Below are 18,129 nucleotides of genomic sequence, written 5' to 3'. Positions count from 1 at the left end.
TAATTTTTGAGGAAAGGAACCCCATGTTGTTTTTTATGACAGCCGTGTTAGTTTTCATTCCCACCAAAGTGGGCAGTTTTCCTTTGGTCGATATCCTTCTAAACTTAGTCATCTCGTGTCTTGTTTGGTAATTGGCAGAGGGCTGGGTTTAAATACCAAACTAACCACCAACTTTTGTTGTGACTTGCAGTCATATAAGGTATATTCTTAAACCCAGTCCATTGTGCACTAAATGGTAGGAAAGAGACAACAGTTATGGATTCCAAAGACTTCAATATATCACCACATATGTGGAGTCACTGATGGATCAGGCCGGCAGGACAGGGGCTCAGGGGGCCTAACTTTTCTGAAAGCCCCAAGCAGGGGCAGAAGTGGGATTTATAAGCATGAAACAATAAACACACCTGTGCCAAGTTACAGTTATATTTTTCTCCTTCAGGATTCAGGGACAGGGGTTTTCCTTAAGTGTTCCATCATTTTCAACTGGTGTAAAATGGAAGACTTTCAGCCCAACCAATCAGATTCATATGCTCCTTCTGTTGTTAGGAACAACCGTAAAGTTCTAGAGAACCAAGGGACAACAGACTATTTATGTTAAGGAGGAGGTTGGTAAGCCATTGGAAAGTTCCCAGCTCCCCTAGGGCCTGGGAACTTGTACTGTGTTTCATGCTACAGGAGTCTGAAGTTAAATGGTGTTACTTAGGACAAGGTGCTTTTTGCCTGCTTCCTTCACAATAAACACTGACTCACCTCTGACAGGTGAGAGTGCACACCTGTAATAATCTCAATTAGACCTGACAGTTTTAGCTGGTTGAGATAAAGTGAGACGTGGCTTTTTGGTGTAATTTCACCTTCATGGCTTAAATAGATCCCGGTAGGATCCTATAGTAAGTTAATGCTGGAACAAAAGTGCCAGTAATTTACTTTCTTGGGATAGGTGTCTTGGGGAAACATTCCTACTAGTGTACCTTTAGGGTTACTTAATTTCAGATCTATCACCCATTTGTGATGAATCATGACTCATCAAGAAAGACTCAGCCCCTCCTGACCAACATCAGAAGGCTGATACCAACACCATCCCAAGAGGCAGTGTATGCATTTTAAATTATGGGAATATTCCCCTCTGATTTCTGTTTTGATGGTGTCATTGTTAATAGGTAACAGTTTCTCCTTTACTCTTTTCTTCTCACAGAAAGATTTCACCCAAGACACAATTCAAGCAAAAGTTTATTTAACAAAGCAAAGTAACCCAAAGTGAATATACACTGCAAAACAAGATTGGAGCAGGCTGGCCTAGAGTTGGCCAATAGCCCACTGGGCTCTGCATGGTAGAATTTACAGAAGTTTTTATGTTCTCAACTCTACAATATCATTGTTAATTCCCTTCTTGAGAATTTCCTCTCTCCTATGTTAAGGAAATTGTTCCAGGGCCAAGATGTCCTCATACTTTTTCCTTCCCTGTTCATCAGCATACTCACTGGTGACATGTATGGTCTTTGGGAAAGTCTCTTGGTGCCTTAATTTCTTACATGGCAGGAGGGGCCCAACTGCAGCTTCAAGGTTGTCTATCCACTAAGGAGCATTGTAACATCAGGAGACACAGCAACCAAGACACAGCCATAGTCCCCTTCTCTCTCCCACACTGCGAAGGATGTACCTGACTAGAAAAAGATGGCTGTGTATGACCTTGCTTCCCTCCTGCTCACATCTGCTTAGCTGTAAGCTCTTAACAGTTAGAGGATCTTTCCAAAACTTCACCATTGTTAATGATTGATTCACAGTGCTGCTTTTCCCTGAAAGGTTTTCCTCAGTAATTTTTTGCTAAGAATTTTCACAAATGAATTATTCTTTGATATATTGGAAAGTTATGAACAACAACAATGTAAGTACTTATTTATGACATGTAAATTGAGATTTTGAAATGGCTTGGTGGTTAGGAGCATCGTCTGATCAGGCAGATGATCCAGGTTTGATCCCAGCACCCACATTGCTGCTTTCACCCATCTGTAACTCCAGTCTCAGGGGATCCAGTGCCCCTTCTGGCTTCCAAGGGCACTGCATGGACATGATGCACAGACACACATGCAAGCAGAACATCCATACACACAAAATAATATATTTTTATTTGAAAATTATTTTTAATTGAAAATTTACTTGGACTGTAGCATATGCTTAAATTTAAGTAATCAAACTGGACAATGAGTGACTAGAGTATATAGATATCTATTTTAATACAAATTTTATTATGCCTCCTTATATAGTGAATTCAATTTTATTCTTCTTTTGATTACTACTAAAAATTTGCCAATTTTTTAATAAAAGTTGATATACAAGAGATTTATCAGAATGAATACTTATTTTTTTAAGTTTCTCTAACTGAAGAATTGAAAAGATGTCATTTATTTTCCACTAAAATAATCAAATGTTTAGCCGCATACTTCCTACAGTTTGTGTATGAGCCATAAGCTAGGAGAGGTGTAGAAGAAAGAAGTGATGAGAAAATAAAAATGAGAAGGCCTGTGCAACAATGGGATGAGTTTGGGACTTATCTTAATCGGTTTTTGTTACCGTAGTAAAACCTGGAGACCTTCCTGTCTCACAGCTCTGGAGACTGACAAGCCCAGCACCAAGGTGCCACCAACTCTCCACGATCTGCTAGTGGATCACAGCAGAGTGGGAGGTGTCATGTTGACAGAGCTCACTTTACCTAGAGTCACTCTCATTATCACATTATTCAATTATGAATTTTGGAGGTTTCAATAAAAAACAAACTCTTCCCTTCCCAACTCTGGGCCTCTGTTATCAATGTCAAGAGTAAAAACTGAAATCAAGGTTCTACAGCTCAGATGCGACATGACTTGGGGTAGGGGAGAGGGGAGAAAGTCCAGCAAAGAACAGGACTCTGTAAAGTTTTCTGCAGATGACCTCAGGCACAGAAATCAGCAAAGGGCACACAAGGCCTCCAGTGCCCCTTGCTGGCCTGGGCTTCCTTCTGTGGAACACCTCTGCTAGAATGGCACATCTGTGTATGTGTACATTTATATTTATAGAAAAAGAAATTGGAAGTGAGCACCTGTAAGAGTCAAAGTGGTTTTATAGTCCATGCTCTGTGCCACTAACTGCACTGGGAGGGCCGACAGCACTGACAGTTCAATGCAGAGATTGGGTGAGGATGGTAAAGTAAAAGAAATGAGATTTGCAATCAATAGTCGGGACACAGGATTTCAGACATGTTTCCTTTTCTTTTGGCAGATCCAGCGGTTGTTGGAAGAACAGATGTCAGAAAACACTTCTGTCTGTGAGATGAAGGCACAGCTGTTTTCTTTATCCTTGCCAGTGATCTGTAATCTGAAGAACAAATAATAGCTGCTCCTAGTGTTTAGAATTTTCTAACAATTTTTACATCAGCCATTTTGGACATTTAAGAATGCTTCAGATTACATAGTGTTTAAGCATAGCAAACACAGTAACAAACATTATAAACACATATAAACATTAAAGATACAGCTGATAGAAACCTCTAGAAATTTCAGTTGCACCATCACTGGAGAAAAATTAGTCCAGCAAGAATCTTTATCAGGAAATATGAAAAGGAGGAGGTTTGGGAATCAGGCATGAAAACTCCCAGTTCTACTATTAACATGTCATGTGATCATGTAGAAAGCATTTTCATTTTGTTGAGCTTGAGTTTCCTTAAATATAGAGAATATAACCAGCTAATGTTTAGGTAAGGCATTGAGAATGCATGAATGTATGATAATAGTTACATACAGTAGGTGTTCGGTGAATGTATTCAACATACAGAGTATACACAGTGAGTGGGTCTATAGGATTGGATGCAGAGAGATAAAGAGCATCAATTCATGTGGAACAGAATCGGGTTCCTTCCTGTCTCATCCCAGAGTCTGGTGGGTCTTTGGTTAATCACGACACTAGTCCCACATCCAGCATTCCTGAGGATAGCTGCAGGTGGGAATGAGACCAGAAGTCAAGCAGTAACACAGGCATCTTCTGGGGTGATTACAAGGAAGGGGTGAGTTCAAAACTAGCCTGTATCCAGCAGAGAATGTCACACATCAGGCAGTAGGCAGGGCTCCCTCACAGCTGTTCCTTCACCTCTGTTTATTTCTTCATGGAGCCCCTTGACCTTAGCAGCAAATTTGATGTCACCCTAGTGCCCAGCATGTTAATCAAACTATGATCTTCCCTCAACTGGGCTTCTATAACTGTCCCTGAATTTTATTTTTTCCGTCCTTTAGCTTCTTTCTTCAATCTTAAAGATCACTTTCTTAAGGCCAATCTGTTCAAATTAATGAGTTCTTTTCAAAAAGCCTTTGATGGATTCCCAGGCCTTACTCAGCCAGACTTTTAGTGAGGCGCTAATGTTACCTCATTTAATCCCCAAAATAATCCTGCTTGCAAAAAATTTTAAATTTTTCCCTTCTTCTCCTTACCTGAAAACCAGAGCTCAGGGAGTTAAAATAAATACTTACTTTATGTGTATGTGTGAGAGAGAGAGAGAGTAGGGGGGAGGAAGAGAAAGGGGAAGGATTAGAGCAAGTGCAAGAGTCAGAGGACAATATTTTTTTTTTGCGGGGGGGCTCCCTTTCTACCTTGTTTCTACCACTGTGCTGTGTGCTCCTGGCTCACTGGCCCAGGTGTTCCTGGGTGGTTCTCCTGTCTCCACCTCCCAGCTGTGATACAGATGTGTGCTCCTGTGTATGACTTTTTATAAGGGTTCTGTTGACTGAACTCAAACTGTGAGGTTTGCACAGCTAGAGCTTTTACCCAGAGCCATTTTCTCACTCCAGTGGTAGATACATTGTGCACCCCAATAAACTTATCTGGAGGCCAGAGAACAGAATAGCCACTATATTAAACATAGAGGTTAGACGGTGGTAGAACATGCTTTTAATCCTAGCATTTAGGAGGCAGAGGTCCATTTGGATCTCTGAGTTCAAAGCCACACTGGAAACAGCCAGGCATAGTGACACACACCTTTAATCCCAGGAAGTGATGGCAGGAAGCAGAAAGGTATTTAAGGCTTGAGGACCAGGAACTAGAGTCTTGTTGAGCTTTTAGGCTTTTAGCAGCAGTTCAGCTGAGATCCATTTGGATGAGGACACAGAGGCTTCCAGTTTGAGGAAACAAGATCAGCTGAGGAATTGGCGAGGTGGCTTGTTCTGTTTCTCTGATCATTCAGCATTCACCCCAATACCTGGCTCCAAGTTTGTTTTTATTAATAAGACCTTCTAACAATTCATGCTACACAGTCCAGTTAAAACAAAAGCCAGTTTGACTGACTCTCTTTCTACTGTAGCATGACGGCCTCCAAATTTACCTGGTCACTGCTGTCTAATCAGAGCATCCTTTTATCCAGAGTAAAATCACACAGCAACTGAGCTAAATCCTCTGCCTTACATGTTATTTTTTCACTTATTATAATTTTTTTTACTATAAATCAAAATTAAGTAAGCATTTTACATCATAGTAGAATTACAAACACACAAAAACTCAACACACAAAGAAAAAAATCAAATCTTACTATGTGTGAAATTATTTTTAAACAGCAATGTCCATATTGATTCTACCTAAAGAAATTCATTTCATGACACACCATGGTATGTGGTAACATTTTTGCCACAATTCTAAAGTACTGCTTAAGAGTTTCTGTGTAGGGGCTGGAGAGATAGCTGAGGTGTTAAGATTGCTTACTGCTCTTGCAGAGGACCCAGGTTCAAATTCCAGCACCCACAGGGCAGCTCACAATCATCTCTAACTCCAGTTCCAGGGAATCTGATGCCCTTTCCTGACCACTGTAGGCTCCTGCATATATATGGTACACACATACTCAGGCACACACACCTAAGTGAAAACATTACTTTTTTATTTCTGTGTGTCAATGTGTATGTGAAAAAAGAAAGAGAGAAAGAAAATCTATGTATTCCAAGTAGGCATTTAAAGCTATTTTATCTCTAAAGCTAAGAGATTAATCTATGTCCTGTCTTTTAAAATTCCATTGCAAATAAATACACACACATTATTATAAAGAGTTGATGTCTACTTCTACATGAGAATTTTCAGCTAATTTTGGAATTGTCTTTTCAGCCTATTTCAACCATCTCAAGAATTTATAAACTAAACCAAAATTACAAAATTCAATTTTCAGTAAAATGAATGTGATATGAATAGTCAAATTAGCTCATTTACTACTTACAGCTGAAGATTTAAACTAGAGCCGTTTATCCACTTCCAGATCTTCTCCACTTGTACATCATTTAGTCCAATAGAAAACTGATGTCCTTTTTTCTTTGAAATGTCCTGAATAAATCTCTATAATCAAAACCTAGTGGGAGACTTAATCTTCTGTTTATTCATGACTTTCTTTCTTCTATTCATCTTCTAAAACACTATTACTGCTGTTTGAAGTCCATCCTAGCTCTCCACCAGCAGAATCCTCTTCTTCATGAAACTGACCTCTATATATTTCTACTTTTAATTGATTCATCCCATTATTTTCAGTTAGTAACTCATAAATACGATTAGTCTCCTAGATTATGAGCTGTTTAAAATCCACTCTCCACTTCCTCAGCATAGACCATTAGCTAAAGTCCAGAGAAGTCAACATAGCTTAATAAAAGTGTTATGTTCTAACTGAGCAATTTTATTTAACAATTTACCAATTCTTCTTCATTTTCAATAAGTAGCAAAGTGGCTTCTTTCACAGAGCAGTCAGCTAGACCTTCAGTCCAAGTTCTGGAAGTTTGAGAAATAAATAAGCATTTATCCCGGTATGGATGCCAATCTTTCGGGCACGTTAGTACGGCTGAACTCCCTAGAGTGAGAAAGAAGACATGTTCTATTTCTGCCCTGTTCCTGCTGCACCACAATCAACTCCACACAGTAGTTCCTTCTTTAGCAGATGCTGGAACAGGTTAATGCTGTCATATATCAAGGAATCATAATTAATGACAAATGATTTTTTTATGTTTTGTTTCTACTAATTAACTTTAGACAAAGTAAACTGTTTAACATGTTCATTAAAATAATCAAATATTCCACTTTTTAACTTGATATCTGCCTTTTAGGGATGATGTGTACCAGCAGCCCCAGGCAGCGTGGTCAGGTGCCTAAGATCATAGATGTCAAGGTCACCCAGCTTCAGTGTGGTTCACAGAACCAACACTTACAAACTTTGACTCTCCATAAGTTCTTAACATTTTTATAAACATCTTCTCAGACATAAATCCATGGTGATTTTGTGTCTTTATGGAGGACTGTTGTAAATTTTGACTGAGGTAACTCACATTTCCTGTAAAAAAAACAAAACAAAAAAACAAAAAAACACCTCTTATATTCAGAAAATTCAAGCCACACAATTACTTGTTGGTTCAGCCATGTTCTCTTGTGCAGTAACACTGCATTTTTCTCTTGGTGGTTTTTGCACTAAGAATTGCACTAGTAAATAACGAAACACATAGAGAGAATTAAACACTGAAACAAATGGTAGAACCAGTGTTCTATTTCTTATTTCAGGAAATCAAGTTATTTCATCTGAAAATCTGGACTGAGGGTAAAATATTAGCAAATTGGATTAAGGAACAAGTTTTTTAGATGGGATGTATGAACAAGAAACACACAGAACACATGGATTCACACAAGCTCTGAGGTTGCATATCACCTGATTGACAAGCCAATCTGTGGGTGTTGCTGAAACTCTCAGGTTGCTCCCAGTCACATTTGCCCATCCTCAATCACACCCACCCCAAGGGGAGGTTTAGAGACATGTAATAAGCTAAATATGGGGCCTTTTAGTTTTCTATGTTGACATATTTTTTCATAATTGTGGCTTTTATTTTTATAATTCTAGATGCACATATGTCATACCCTGTAAGTTCTCACAAAAAGTAAGCATGGAAGAATTGTGAGGTTTCTGCAGTAGACACAGAATATTGTCCTGTAACATCCGATGTCACTGACCTCCCCCTAGGCTCAAGGTGGCCAAGTGCTGTGAAGAGGACTAATGTTTATGTGGAAATTATGACACTAAAGCTCTTCTCTCACTTACCTGAGACACTGAGTCCAGTCAGACTCAAGACAAGAAGGATCAGCCCAGCACAGCTGAGTTTCAGAGCCAACCGATGCCAGCGTGGGCACCGACAGGCATCTAGGAAGTGCAAAGAATGCACTTGTTAAATCCACTTGAGTGCATCTGGGATAAAAGTGAGAGGTGATTTTGTCACTGCACAGGACCTCTCTCAACTACATGGACTCTTTTCCAACACTCCTAGTGGACTGACTAACACTGGAGATAGTGCTACACTCTGTGTATAAAACACACACACACACACACACACACACACACACACACACACACACACACACACAGGGATGGGAGGGAGTTTCCATCCTAAGTCCAAAATACACCTAGTGGCTCTTTCACAATTTGATGTGTGACAGTAAAAACAAATTTATCCACTAGGTGGAGCACTTTGTACTATCACCTTTCATTTAAAGGAATTATGGTTTCTCTTTAGAATACAGGGCTGTTGCTTTCACTACTTTTTCAATTTGGGGCCATCACTGAGTGAGTGAGGGTAACTAGGACACAAGCACTGGTGACTAGTGAGTCACTTCTTGACCTAGACACTGTGAGATCTCATCATTGCTGCTCAGGGCTGTGTCCAGCTTAAAACATTGAGTTACTTATTCCTAGAATTTTATAGTTAATGGTTGAGTATTAGAAGTTGCAGACACTGAAGTGGCAAATAAGGAGGTACTGTGCTGTAACATGACATACACTATGTCTATAGCAAATAAGGGGTGCTGTTTTATAACATTGTGGGAATCTCTGTGACCACCACAGCCAGCAGTATAATGATCTGCTGGAGGCAAGAAGGCAGTTTGGTTCAACATGGCTAAGTAGCTGGTGTCGGTTCACACTTCAAGCATCTGACCACAAGCAGTTTATTTTAGGCATTTTGAAGCACAGCACAATTGAGTAAAAACTTTACTGGTGATAACTAACTCCATATCATGTGCACAATAAAGCTTAAGATGTGACTACATCAAAACTCTTTATAAAGTACCTGTGACATCACCCATAAAGATATTCTATATATTGACAAGATCACGGTAAAGTTCCTGGAGATGATCCATTGAGGTCTCAACCACACAGACAACACAATAGTCACCAGAGGATAAAATACAACCCAGCTTTCCGGATGGATAACAGGTTATGCATCCCTTCCTTTGAAGTAACAACCTTGTGAGTTTAACATCCCTGATTCTTCTAGTGTTTGTCTGTGAGCATAGGGTCATCTGTGCCTCCTATATAACATGACATACACCATGTCTACCACACTGCTCTGCCTAAACAACATATTTGATATCTCTGCTTTCCTTGGTAACTGTATCAACAATGGATGTCTTATGCTTATTAGACAATGAACTTTATTAATTTTTGAGATGTGGTAATCATGTACCACAATTTTGTGAATTTAACTTTCTGCTAGACAATTTTTAACATGTGGGTTAAATATGTAAAACAATAAGTTTTGTTTAAAAGGTAATAAGGAGAAACATTAGCTGGCCATTGCACCTCTAATTTAATCACAATCACAATCTAATTTAATTGCTCTCATTTAGTTTCTAACAATTCCATGTATTAGCATTTTACAAACAGTTTTCCAGATTTAGTTATTAGAACAAATACTGTGCCATTCTGAGCAAAGCTCTTCTGTTGCTTTTTGTTTTGCTTTGTTCTATTTCTCAGATTGGGTTTCCTATAGCTTAGGCTAGTCCCACACTCCCTCTGTGGATAAGGATGCCCTTGAATATCTGATGCCCCTGTATCCACTTCTCAAGTACTGGAACCACCATGCATGGCTAGGGATTCCTGATTTCTACAGCTACAGACTTATTCCTATTTTTGTTAGTTTTCTTTTGTTTCTAAATATTTCCTGGTATAAGTGATGGCATGCTTTGTGTTACCTGTTAAAATTTGAAACCAGATGTGCTAAATTGCACCTTTATTCTTGTTGTGTGGTCCATAATTGCCCATGTGTCCATTTCTATTTTGTCTTTTTTTTTTCCTTTTTTCTCATGATCTTAGGTGGCTGAATTATATGATTCAGATTTCAGACAAACACTAGAGGTCTCAGGACTTTAGAGCAGCTTTATGATGCTGACAATCATTAAGTTACATCATTTTTAAATGTTCTTGGGGAAAAACAAAAAAAGAGAGACAGAAGGAGTAGAAATGTTCCCAGGAGGTAAGAGACATCTCACCTTAGCCTTAAGAACTACTCATCTCCGTATCTGTAGACCCAGTAGTTCACTGCTGACTAAAACTTGGCACATATAAAAATCTATTGAACCCATACTTACTTTCCCCATCATATTTTCTAGATAAATACTTATAACAGCTATTTGCATAGCATTGAGATCTTCTTAGCATAGCATTGAGATCTTCTTAGATACTATAGGTAATCTGAAGATTATCTAAAGCACACAGGGATACCCACATAATACCTGTGCAAAACCCCCATTTTATAGAAGAGATTTAATCTCATATGAAGAGGTTCTGTAAGCAATATTTTGTGGACAGTGAGCAATGTATGGTCAGATACAAGACTGTCATGGAAGGAAACATATAGGCACTGGACTTGAGAAGTAGTACCATGGATGGTAATTTCTGCTGTGTATGACATGCTGTGTTACTGGACAAGGAGACACATGATAGAAAAATCCAAGATATCAAAGATACCCTGAATATGAGAAGATCAGTGTATAACAGCCTAGAATTACTCCTGAAGACTGGTGTGGCACATGGCGACTAAGCCCAGTAAATAAGCCTAATAAGTCATATTTTCTGTTTTATATATATGCATTATTTCTCATTTCTCTCTTTTCTCAAACTTTTCACACCTGAAATTCTGTTTTAATAAGATAGAATTATTTTCATACAGTAACTAGTTTGATGGTTTTTACTAAATTCAACTATTCAGAACAATCATATTTCAAATTTATCATAATATAACATCACATAATGCAGTACAATGTGATATTGGGTGCAACACGTTTAACCATCATATACCAGAAATTTCCTCATCTGTAAAATAAAATTGAAGAAGATGCCAGAAAATGGAAAGCTCTCCCATGCTCATGGATAGGTAGGATTAACATGGTAAAAATGATAATCTTACCAAAAGCAATCTACAGATTCAATGCAATCCCCATCAAAATACCACCACAATTCTTTACAGACCTGGAAAGAACAAAAACAAAAAACCCAGGATAGCCAAAAGAACCCTGTACAATAAAACAACCTCTGGAGGCATCACAATCCCTGACTTCAAGCTCTATTATAGAGCTACAGTAATAAAAACAGCTTGGTACTGGCATAAAAACTGACAAGTGGACCAATGAAACCAAACTGAAGACATTAACCCTGACATTAATCTGCATACCGATGAACATACAATTTTTGACAAAGAAGCCAAAACTATACAATGGAAAAAAGAAAGCATCTTCAACAAATGGTGCATGCATAACTGGATGTCAACATGTAGAAGACTGCAAATAGATCCATATCTGTCACCATGCACAAAACTTAAGTCCAAGTGGATCAAGGACCTCAACATAAATCCAGTTACTCTGAACCTGATAGAAGAGAAGGAAGTAGTCTTGAATGCATTGGCACTGGAGATCACTTCCTAAATATAACACCAGTAGCACAGACACTGAGAGAAATAATTAATAAATGGGACCTCTTGAAACTGAGAAGCTTTTGTAGGGCAAAGACACTGTCAACAAGACAAAATGACAGCCTACAGAATTGGAGAAGATTTTCACCAACCCCACATCTCACAGAGGGCTGATATCCAGAACATATAAAGAACTCAAGAAATTCGACATCAAAATACCCAACAGTCCAATTTAAAAATGGGCTATAGAGCTAAACAGAGAATTCTCAACAGAAGAATCTCAAATGGCTGAAAGACATTTAAGGAATTGCTCAACATTGTTAGTCATCAGGGAAATGCAAATCAAAACGACTCTGAGATATGATCTTACACCTGTCAGAATGGCTAAGATCAAAAACACTGAAGACAGCTTATGTTGGAGAGGATGTGGAGCAAGGGGAACATTCCTCCACTGTTTTTGGGAATGCAAACTTGCATAGCCACTTTGGAAATCAATATGGCGCTTTCTTAGAAAATTGGGAATCAATCTCCCTCAAGACCCAGCTATACCACTCATGGGCATATACCCAAGAAATGCTCAATCATACCACAAGGACACATGCTCAACTATGTTCATATCGGCATTATTTGTAATAGCCAGAACCCGGAAATAACCTAGATGCCCTTCAACTGAAGAATGAATAAAGAAAATGTGGTACATATACACAATGGATTACTACTCAGCAGAGAAAAACAATGACATCATGAGGTTTGCAGGCAAATGGATGGAACTAGAAAATATCACCCTGAGTGAGGTAACCCAGACTCAGAAAGACAAACATGGTATGTACTCACTCATAAGTGGATACTAGATGTAAAGCAAAGGATAACCAGACTGCAACTCACAACTCTAGGGAGGCTACCTAGTAAAGAGAACCCTAAAAAAGACACAGAGATTGCCCAATGACAGAGAAATGGATGAGATCTACATGAGCAAACTGGGTGTGTGTGTGGTGGTGGGGGTAATGGAGGGCAAGGGTCAGGGGAAAGAGAGCTTAGGGGAACAGGTGGTCCCAGCTGGATCAGGAGCAGAGAGGGAGAATGGAGAGGGAGATACCATGATGAATGAAGACCCCAGGGGAATAGGAAGAAGCAGAGTGCTATAGAGGTCCCCAGAAATCCACAAAGATACCTCCACAATAGACTACTAGCAATGGTTGAGAGAGTGCCTGAGCTGACCTGCTCTGGTAATCGGATGGCCGAACACCTTGGCTGTCATAATAGAACTCTCATCCAGTGTCTAATGGAAGTGGATGCAGAGATCCATGGCCAAGCCCCAGGTGGAGCTCCAGGAGTCCAATCAGCAAGAGAGAAGAGGGATTGTATGAGGGAGAGATATTGAGACCATGATTGGAAAAGGCACGGGACAAATAGCCAAACTAGTGGAAACACATAAACTATGAACCAATGGCTGAGGAGCCCCCATGGAACTGGACCAGGCCCTCTGGATAAGTGAGACAGTTGATGAGCTTCAACTCTTTGGAGGCCCCAAGGCAGTGGAGCAGGGACCTGTCCTTACTTGGTGCATGGGCTGGCTTTTTGGAGCCTGGGGTCTATGCTGGTACACTTTGCTCAGCCTTGGTGTAGGAAGGAAGGGACTGGACCTCCCTCAACTGAGTCTACCAGGCTGAGCTGACTCCCCAGGGGAGACCTTGACTTGAAGGTGAGAATGGGGGGTGGATTCGGGGGTCTGCGGGGGGGGGGGGGGAGAGGAGGGAGGGTGGGCGGATCCATGGCTGATATGTAAAATTAAGTTAATTATAAAATAAAAAAAAATTTTAAAGTAAAATAAAATAAAATAACTGGACAATATCTACTATAAAAACTTTTAGTATTTATGAAAGAATTCTTTTTTCATTTTTCTTTATTAAGAAATTTTCTACTCACTCTACATACCACCCACAGATCCCCCCTCCTCCCACTCCCCAGCCCTCCCTCCCAAGCCAACCCGCATCCCCACATCCCCCAAATCAAGGTCTCCCATGGGGAGTCAGCAGAGCCAAGTACACTGAGCCTAGGGAGGTCCAAGCCCCTTCCCACTGCACCAAGGCTGCACAAGGCACCACACCACAGGTACTGGATTCCCAATGCCTGCCCATGCACCAGGGATGGATCCCTATTCCCCTGCCTGGGTGTTCCCTAAACAGTTACAAAACATAGTGTCTGCTACAAAGCACTATTCAGTACTCAGTTATTCTTCCCCCTATGCCCATGCCAAGTGTTTCTTTTTTTTTTTTTTTTTTAACTAAAAGTAAAAGACTATTTGGGTGATTTTTTGAAATTGCTACTCCTTCACACTTAGATATAAGGAACTGCATAGACAACCTGCCCTGTTTGAGCTGTTCTGTTTGAGATTAGACTGAGTGAAACAGCCATTAATCACTGAAGACACATTTAGTTATGTGGAAATAATCAGCCACAGACATTTTTTGGTATACATGGAATGCTAAGCCATCTCCACTAACCAGGCTTTTCATTTCAATGGCTTCCTCTTCAAGATGATCTGAACTTATGGAATGTTTTCCAAATCCCTTTCCATCTGACAGTATTCCTCCTGACTTGATCTCCACAGCACACTGGGCGTGCATGTTCCCCTACAACCTCACTGGGATTTTCTCTCTTTGTATTTGTAGGTCAGCTTCCTAGAAGACTAATCTCTCAGACACTCAGCCTTGTTCCCCCAATACCTTCCAGGACTTGATTCCAGCGTCATCTCACAGGAAGGCCTGATTGATCACTCTGCTTTACATGATGCCATTTCTAAAGGCAAAAATCTTAATTTCCATTTAAATGTTTTCTTGCTGGCATCCAACATCACATAATCTTTGATGCAGGTGATCAATGACTGTACACCTACACAGTCATGTAGACCCTATAAGAAAAAGATGTTCACGTGTGTTTACAGCTGGATCTTCATCTAGAGAAATATTAACACAGAGTAGGTACTTATTTCTGAATGAATGAATGAGCTCCACACACATTTTATCCATCCTACTATCAAAGCAAACATTATGTCATTTGTCCACAAAGCAGGTCACTGCCCATGCCCCTCTTTCTGTGTTTGTTTGTTTGTTCACTGAGAGATCTACTCACTACACTGAATCACCCGCAGTTTGAGTTGTTTAGCTAATGGATCCAGGCGGTTTCATTTCTTTCATTACTGGGTCAGTGTTTTCTCTTCACAGGCTTTGCTCTGGTTTTATTCTACTGCTTGTGTTCTTCTGGTTTCCATGCAAGCTGATGGCTTGTAGGATAATAATCACAATGAAGGTAGACAAATTTTTCAGTCTTTCAATTTGGGACCATGGATAGTAGTGTTGAGGAAATTTCATGGTCATTCTCAACCTTCATTTTCTTAACATTTATTTCAACAAGCCCTTGCCTATCCTTTTGCTAGGCTTGACCACAAGGAAAAGAAAAACATGCTTCTTCCTATCATCTTGGCTCACTGGAATCCCAGCAATGGCAAAACCTCACTTTCCCCTGACTCTGATGTGAAGATGATAATGAAGCTGATTTGATGCCTCTAGACGTTTTGCTGATTTTAACTTTTATAACTTAATAGTACCTACCTGCCAGTGGCCAGGTCAGAGAGCAGCAGGTGGCTATTGACTTCAGGAGGTCATCTCACCAGAATGCAAGGCACTAATGAGTATATCTCAGATAGGCAAGGCCCCAGGGCTTTGGCCCCAGAATGTCTCTTGCTACTGCTATGCCTTTATATGTTTGCTACTGCCATTTTTCTCTGGTATCTGGCATGGCATGAATGGGTGTGGGAAGATCCCCACTACCTTTAATGTAATATGATTACTTTATGGAAATATCCTGTTCTAATGGGCATTTTTACCTGTGGATTATTATGAAGATGATTTCCTCTTAAACTGTAATGTTTAACTGAAGCAATGATTTTATACAATAATAGTATTAGTTTAAATAGAATTTTGGTGATTGAGGGTTTTTTAATAAATATAGCAAGGTATTGTGACAAAGGTTTAATGGGAAAATTTGTACCGGTAAAGGAAGGATATTTACCTGTCCTGATAAATCAGGGATGGCAGATTAAAAAAAAAAAAAAAAAAAAAAAAGGAGCAAGGAAGTGTCATGCAGCTAAGGCTTATGAGTTTCTCTTGAGGAGCCCTATGGACTGTGGCTTAGGTTGATGATTAAGGAAAACAATTGATTCCCAGAAGCTAAGCTAGCATAAGTACTTTTAATCTTATTGTTGGGAGATGTATTAATGGGTTTCACGTGCATCATAGCTAAAACAAACTTTTTAGTAATGGCAAGGTTAGGTTAAGATGTTTTTGTTAAAGGCTTTGAGGTAGAAAATCTTGGGGAACAATTTAAAGTTCAGAGAGGCACACTTCTAATTGTTGAAAAAGGGACTCATTGAGATCAGGGACCAAAAACAATGACAACCTGGCTATTGCTGGCTGACATACCTTTCTTGATAGGATGGGTTCATTATCAAAGGTAAAGATTAATTCTTCATATCTGTTTCTGTCCTCAACTTCTGATATAAAAAACTGTTGATGAATGTGTGCACCCTGAGGATTTAAAGTAGAGCTGACTGATTGTTTTTCATATATAAAAGTTTAGATTTATGATTCTTTTAAGATTTTTATAAGATTACCTTTTAAGATAAATAATAAAGTGATTGATCTTTTCTTTGTAAACACAAAATGCAGCCTGCCAACAAAAGAACTGGCTGAGAAAAATACCTTGCTTGTTTACACGCTGTTATTCTATAGCAGGTTTTTGCTTGGACATGAATGTATGTGGGTTTTGGGGAATAGTTTGTTTTTCACCTCTAATAAGTAAAATATTTAATCGTGTAAGGGAAAATAAGAAACGTGTTGTTTTTTTACTTGTATTCATTTTAATCATTTACTTAAAAAATAGAATATAACCACATTGTAATTTTTATATTGCTTGGAAGATTCTGCTGGGGTATATAAGATGTAAGGGGAAAAATAAATGCACAAAAGGGATATATTTGGATAGAGGTAAGGAAAGAGTAACAAGTAAATAAGAGCGAGATGATAGAAAGACCCTAAAGGTGGTGGTGTGTGTGTGTGCGTGTGTGTGTGTGTGTGTGTGTGTGTGTGTGTGTTTCCGTTTTTCACCAGCCCCAGAGAATTAAGTTTAGCTCCTCCTCGCTCGCTTCAGAGAATTAAGTTTTACTCCCTCAGATAGAAAAGTCGAGTGATTAGTCCGCTGACTCTGGCTCCCCCTCAATCCTGAGCTGCTGGAAGCTGGTCCTACAGCAGCACTAGCAGAAAGTCCTTTAATATTGATAAAAAAAAAAAGTTGTTCACAATATAGGAAGAATGTTAAAGTGAAAACATTGTAATGATATCAGTAAGGTTAGTTAGATCACAGAATGCAATAGTATCTTGTGACAATTTTAGACATATTTTCTACCTCAGTTTCTGGTCCCTTCTCACACACCCTCATCCATGTTCTCCTTTGAGTATTACTCAGTCTTGCACATTTCATTCACTCAGATCACTAAACTCTCTGGCAGAGGAGAGGCCTGTTTTACCCAATGCTAATTCCTAGTGGTGCAACGGCAGTAGAGTTGAGTCAAAGTGTTCATGTTCTGGTCCGGGATCTGAAATGGGCAAGCTATTACAGCAAGTCTGCAGTGTCTCTGAGAGTATTTTTCTGATCATAAATGTAAAATATTATTTATTGAGGCCCTTTCAACTGAAGCTGAATAGGAGATGTCCAGTTCGTATTTCATGAACTCCTTGAATAAAGTTACATTTAAGTCTTTCTCTCCAAAGTTGTGAATATATAAGTGTGTGTGTGTGTGTGTGTGTGTGTGTGTGTGTGTGTGTGTGTGACTAAAGGTGTATGCATGCCACACTGGGTATAGAGATCAGAGAACGACTTTCAGGAGGTGATTCTCTTTCCACCTATTGGAAATTGAAGTCTGGTTTGAGGTATGTGCAACAAGTGCTTTTACCTGAGGACTCATCTCACCATCCCAAAGCAATCTTTTAAAACTATAATATAATGGGAATAACTCTAGAAGATATTCAAGTACTGAGAGGAGAAATAAAGCCACTTACCTGAGTGAAGAGACGGAGGTGATGCACGCCTAAATCTTTGGGTCCTAGCTAAGTTTAAGTCAGCATAGACCACTGATGTGTCCATTACAGGTGGGAAATATGACACTGACTTGTGAATGAGGACAAACTCAAAGCTCTGTGAGGCCAAATGAACAAAAGGAAATCTGCTGTGAATACTCTGCTGTCTGTGTCCACACCCACCCACGCTTGTAGCTGAGGGTTTCTCCACAGTTACTGAACTTGATGTCCATTATTCTCAAATGGTTTACATGTTCTTATCTTTCAAATAGAACATATAACATGGC

At 39.4% G+C, this 18,129-nt stretch overlaps 1 protein-coding gene across 2 annotated transcripts; it reads right to left on the bottom strand.

Moving 5' to 3' along the window:
* Nucleotides 1-3,126: 3,126 nt before the first annotated feature.
* LOC131906136 (killer cell lectin-like receptor subfamily B member 1) lies at nucleotides 3,127-17,909 on the bottom strand. 2 transcript variants are annotated; one of them, XM_059256927.1, is made up of 6 exons: nucleotides 17,825-17,909; nucleotides 8,069-8,167; nucleotides 7,384-7,458; nucleotides 6,681-6,835; nucleotides 6,218-6,333; nucleotides 3,127-3,348 (listed from the first exon to the last, which is right to left on the bottom strand). In XM_059256927.1, exons 1-6 carry the CDS (start codon nucleotides 17,907-17,909, stop codon nucleotides 3,225-3,227), a joined length of 654 nt encoding a protein of 217 aa, XP_059112910.1. In that variant the 3' UTR covers nucleotides 3,127-3,224. The 2 variants fall into 2 exon arrangements, with proteins under 2 accessions (XP_059112910.1, XP_059112912.1); XM_059256929.1 differs by having other exon boundaries at nucleotides 8,078-8,167.
* Nucleotides 17,910-18,129: the final 220 nt, after the last annotated feature.

This window comes from Peromyscus eremicus, chromosome 3 (genome assembly GCF_949786415.1).
Source record: "Peromyscus eremicus chromosome 3, PerEre_H2_v1, whole genome shotgun sequence".
Taxonomy (NCBI): Eukaryota; Metazoa; Chordata; class Mammalia; order Rodentia; family Cricetidae; genus Peromyscus; species Peromyscus eremicus.
The sequence above is the reverse complement of the archived record's forward strand: the minus strand, read 5'-3'. Positions and strand labels throughout refer to the sequence as shown.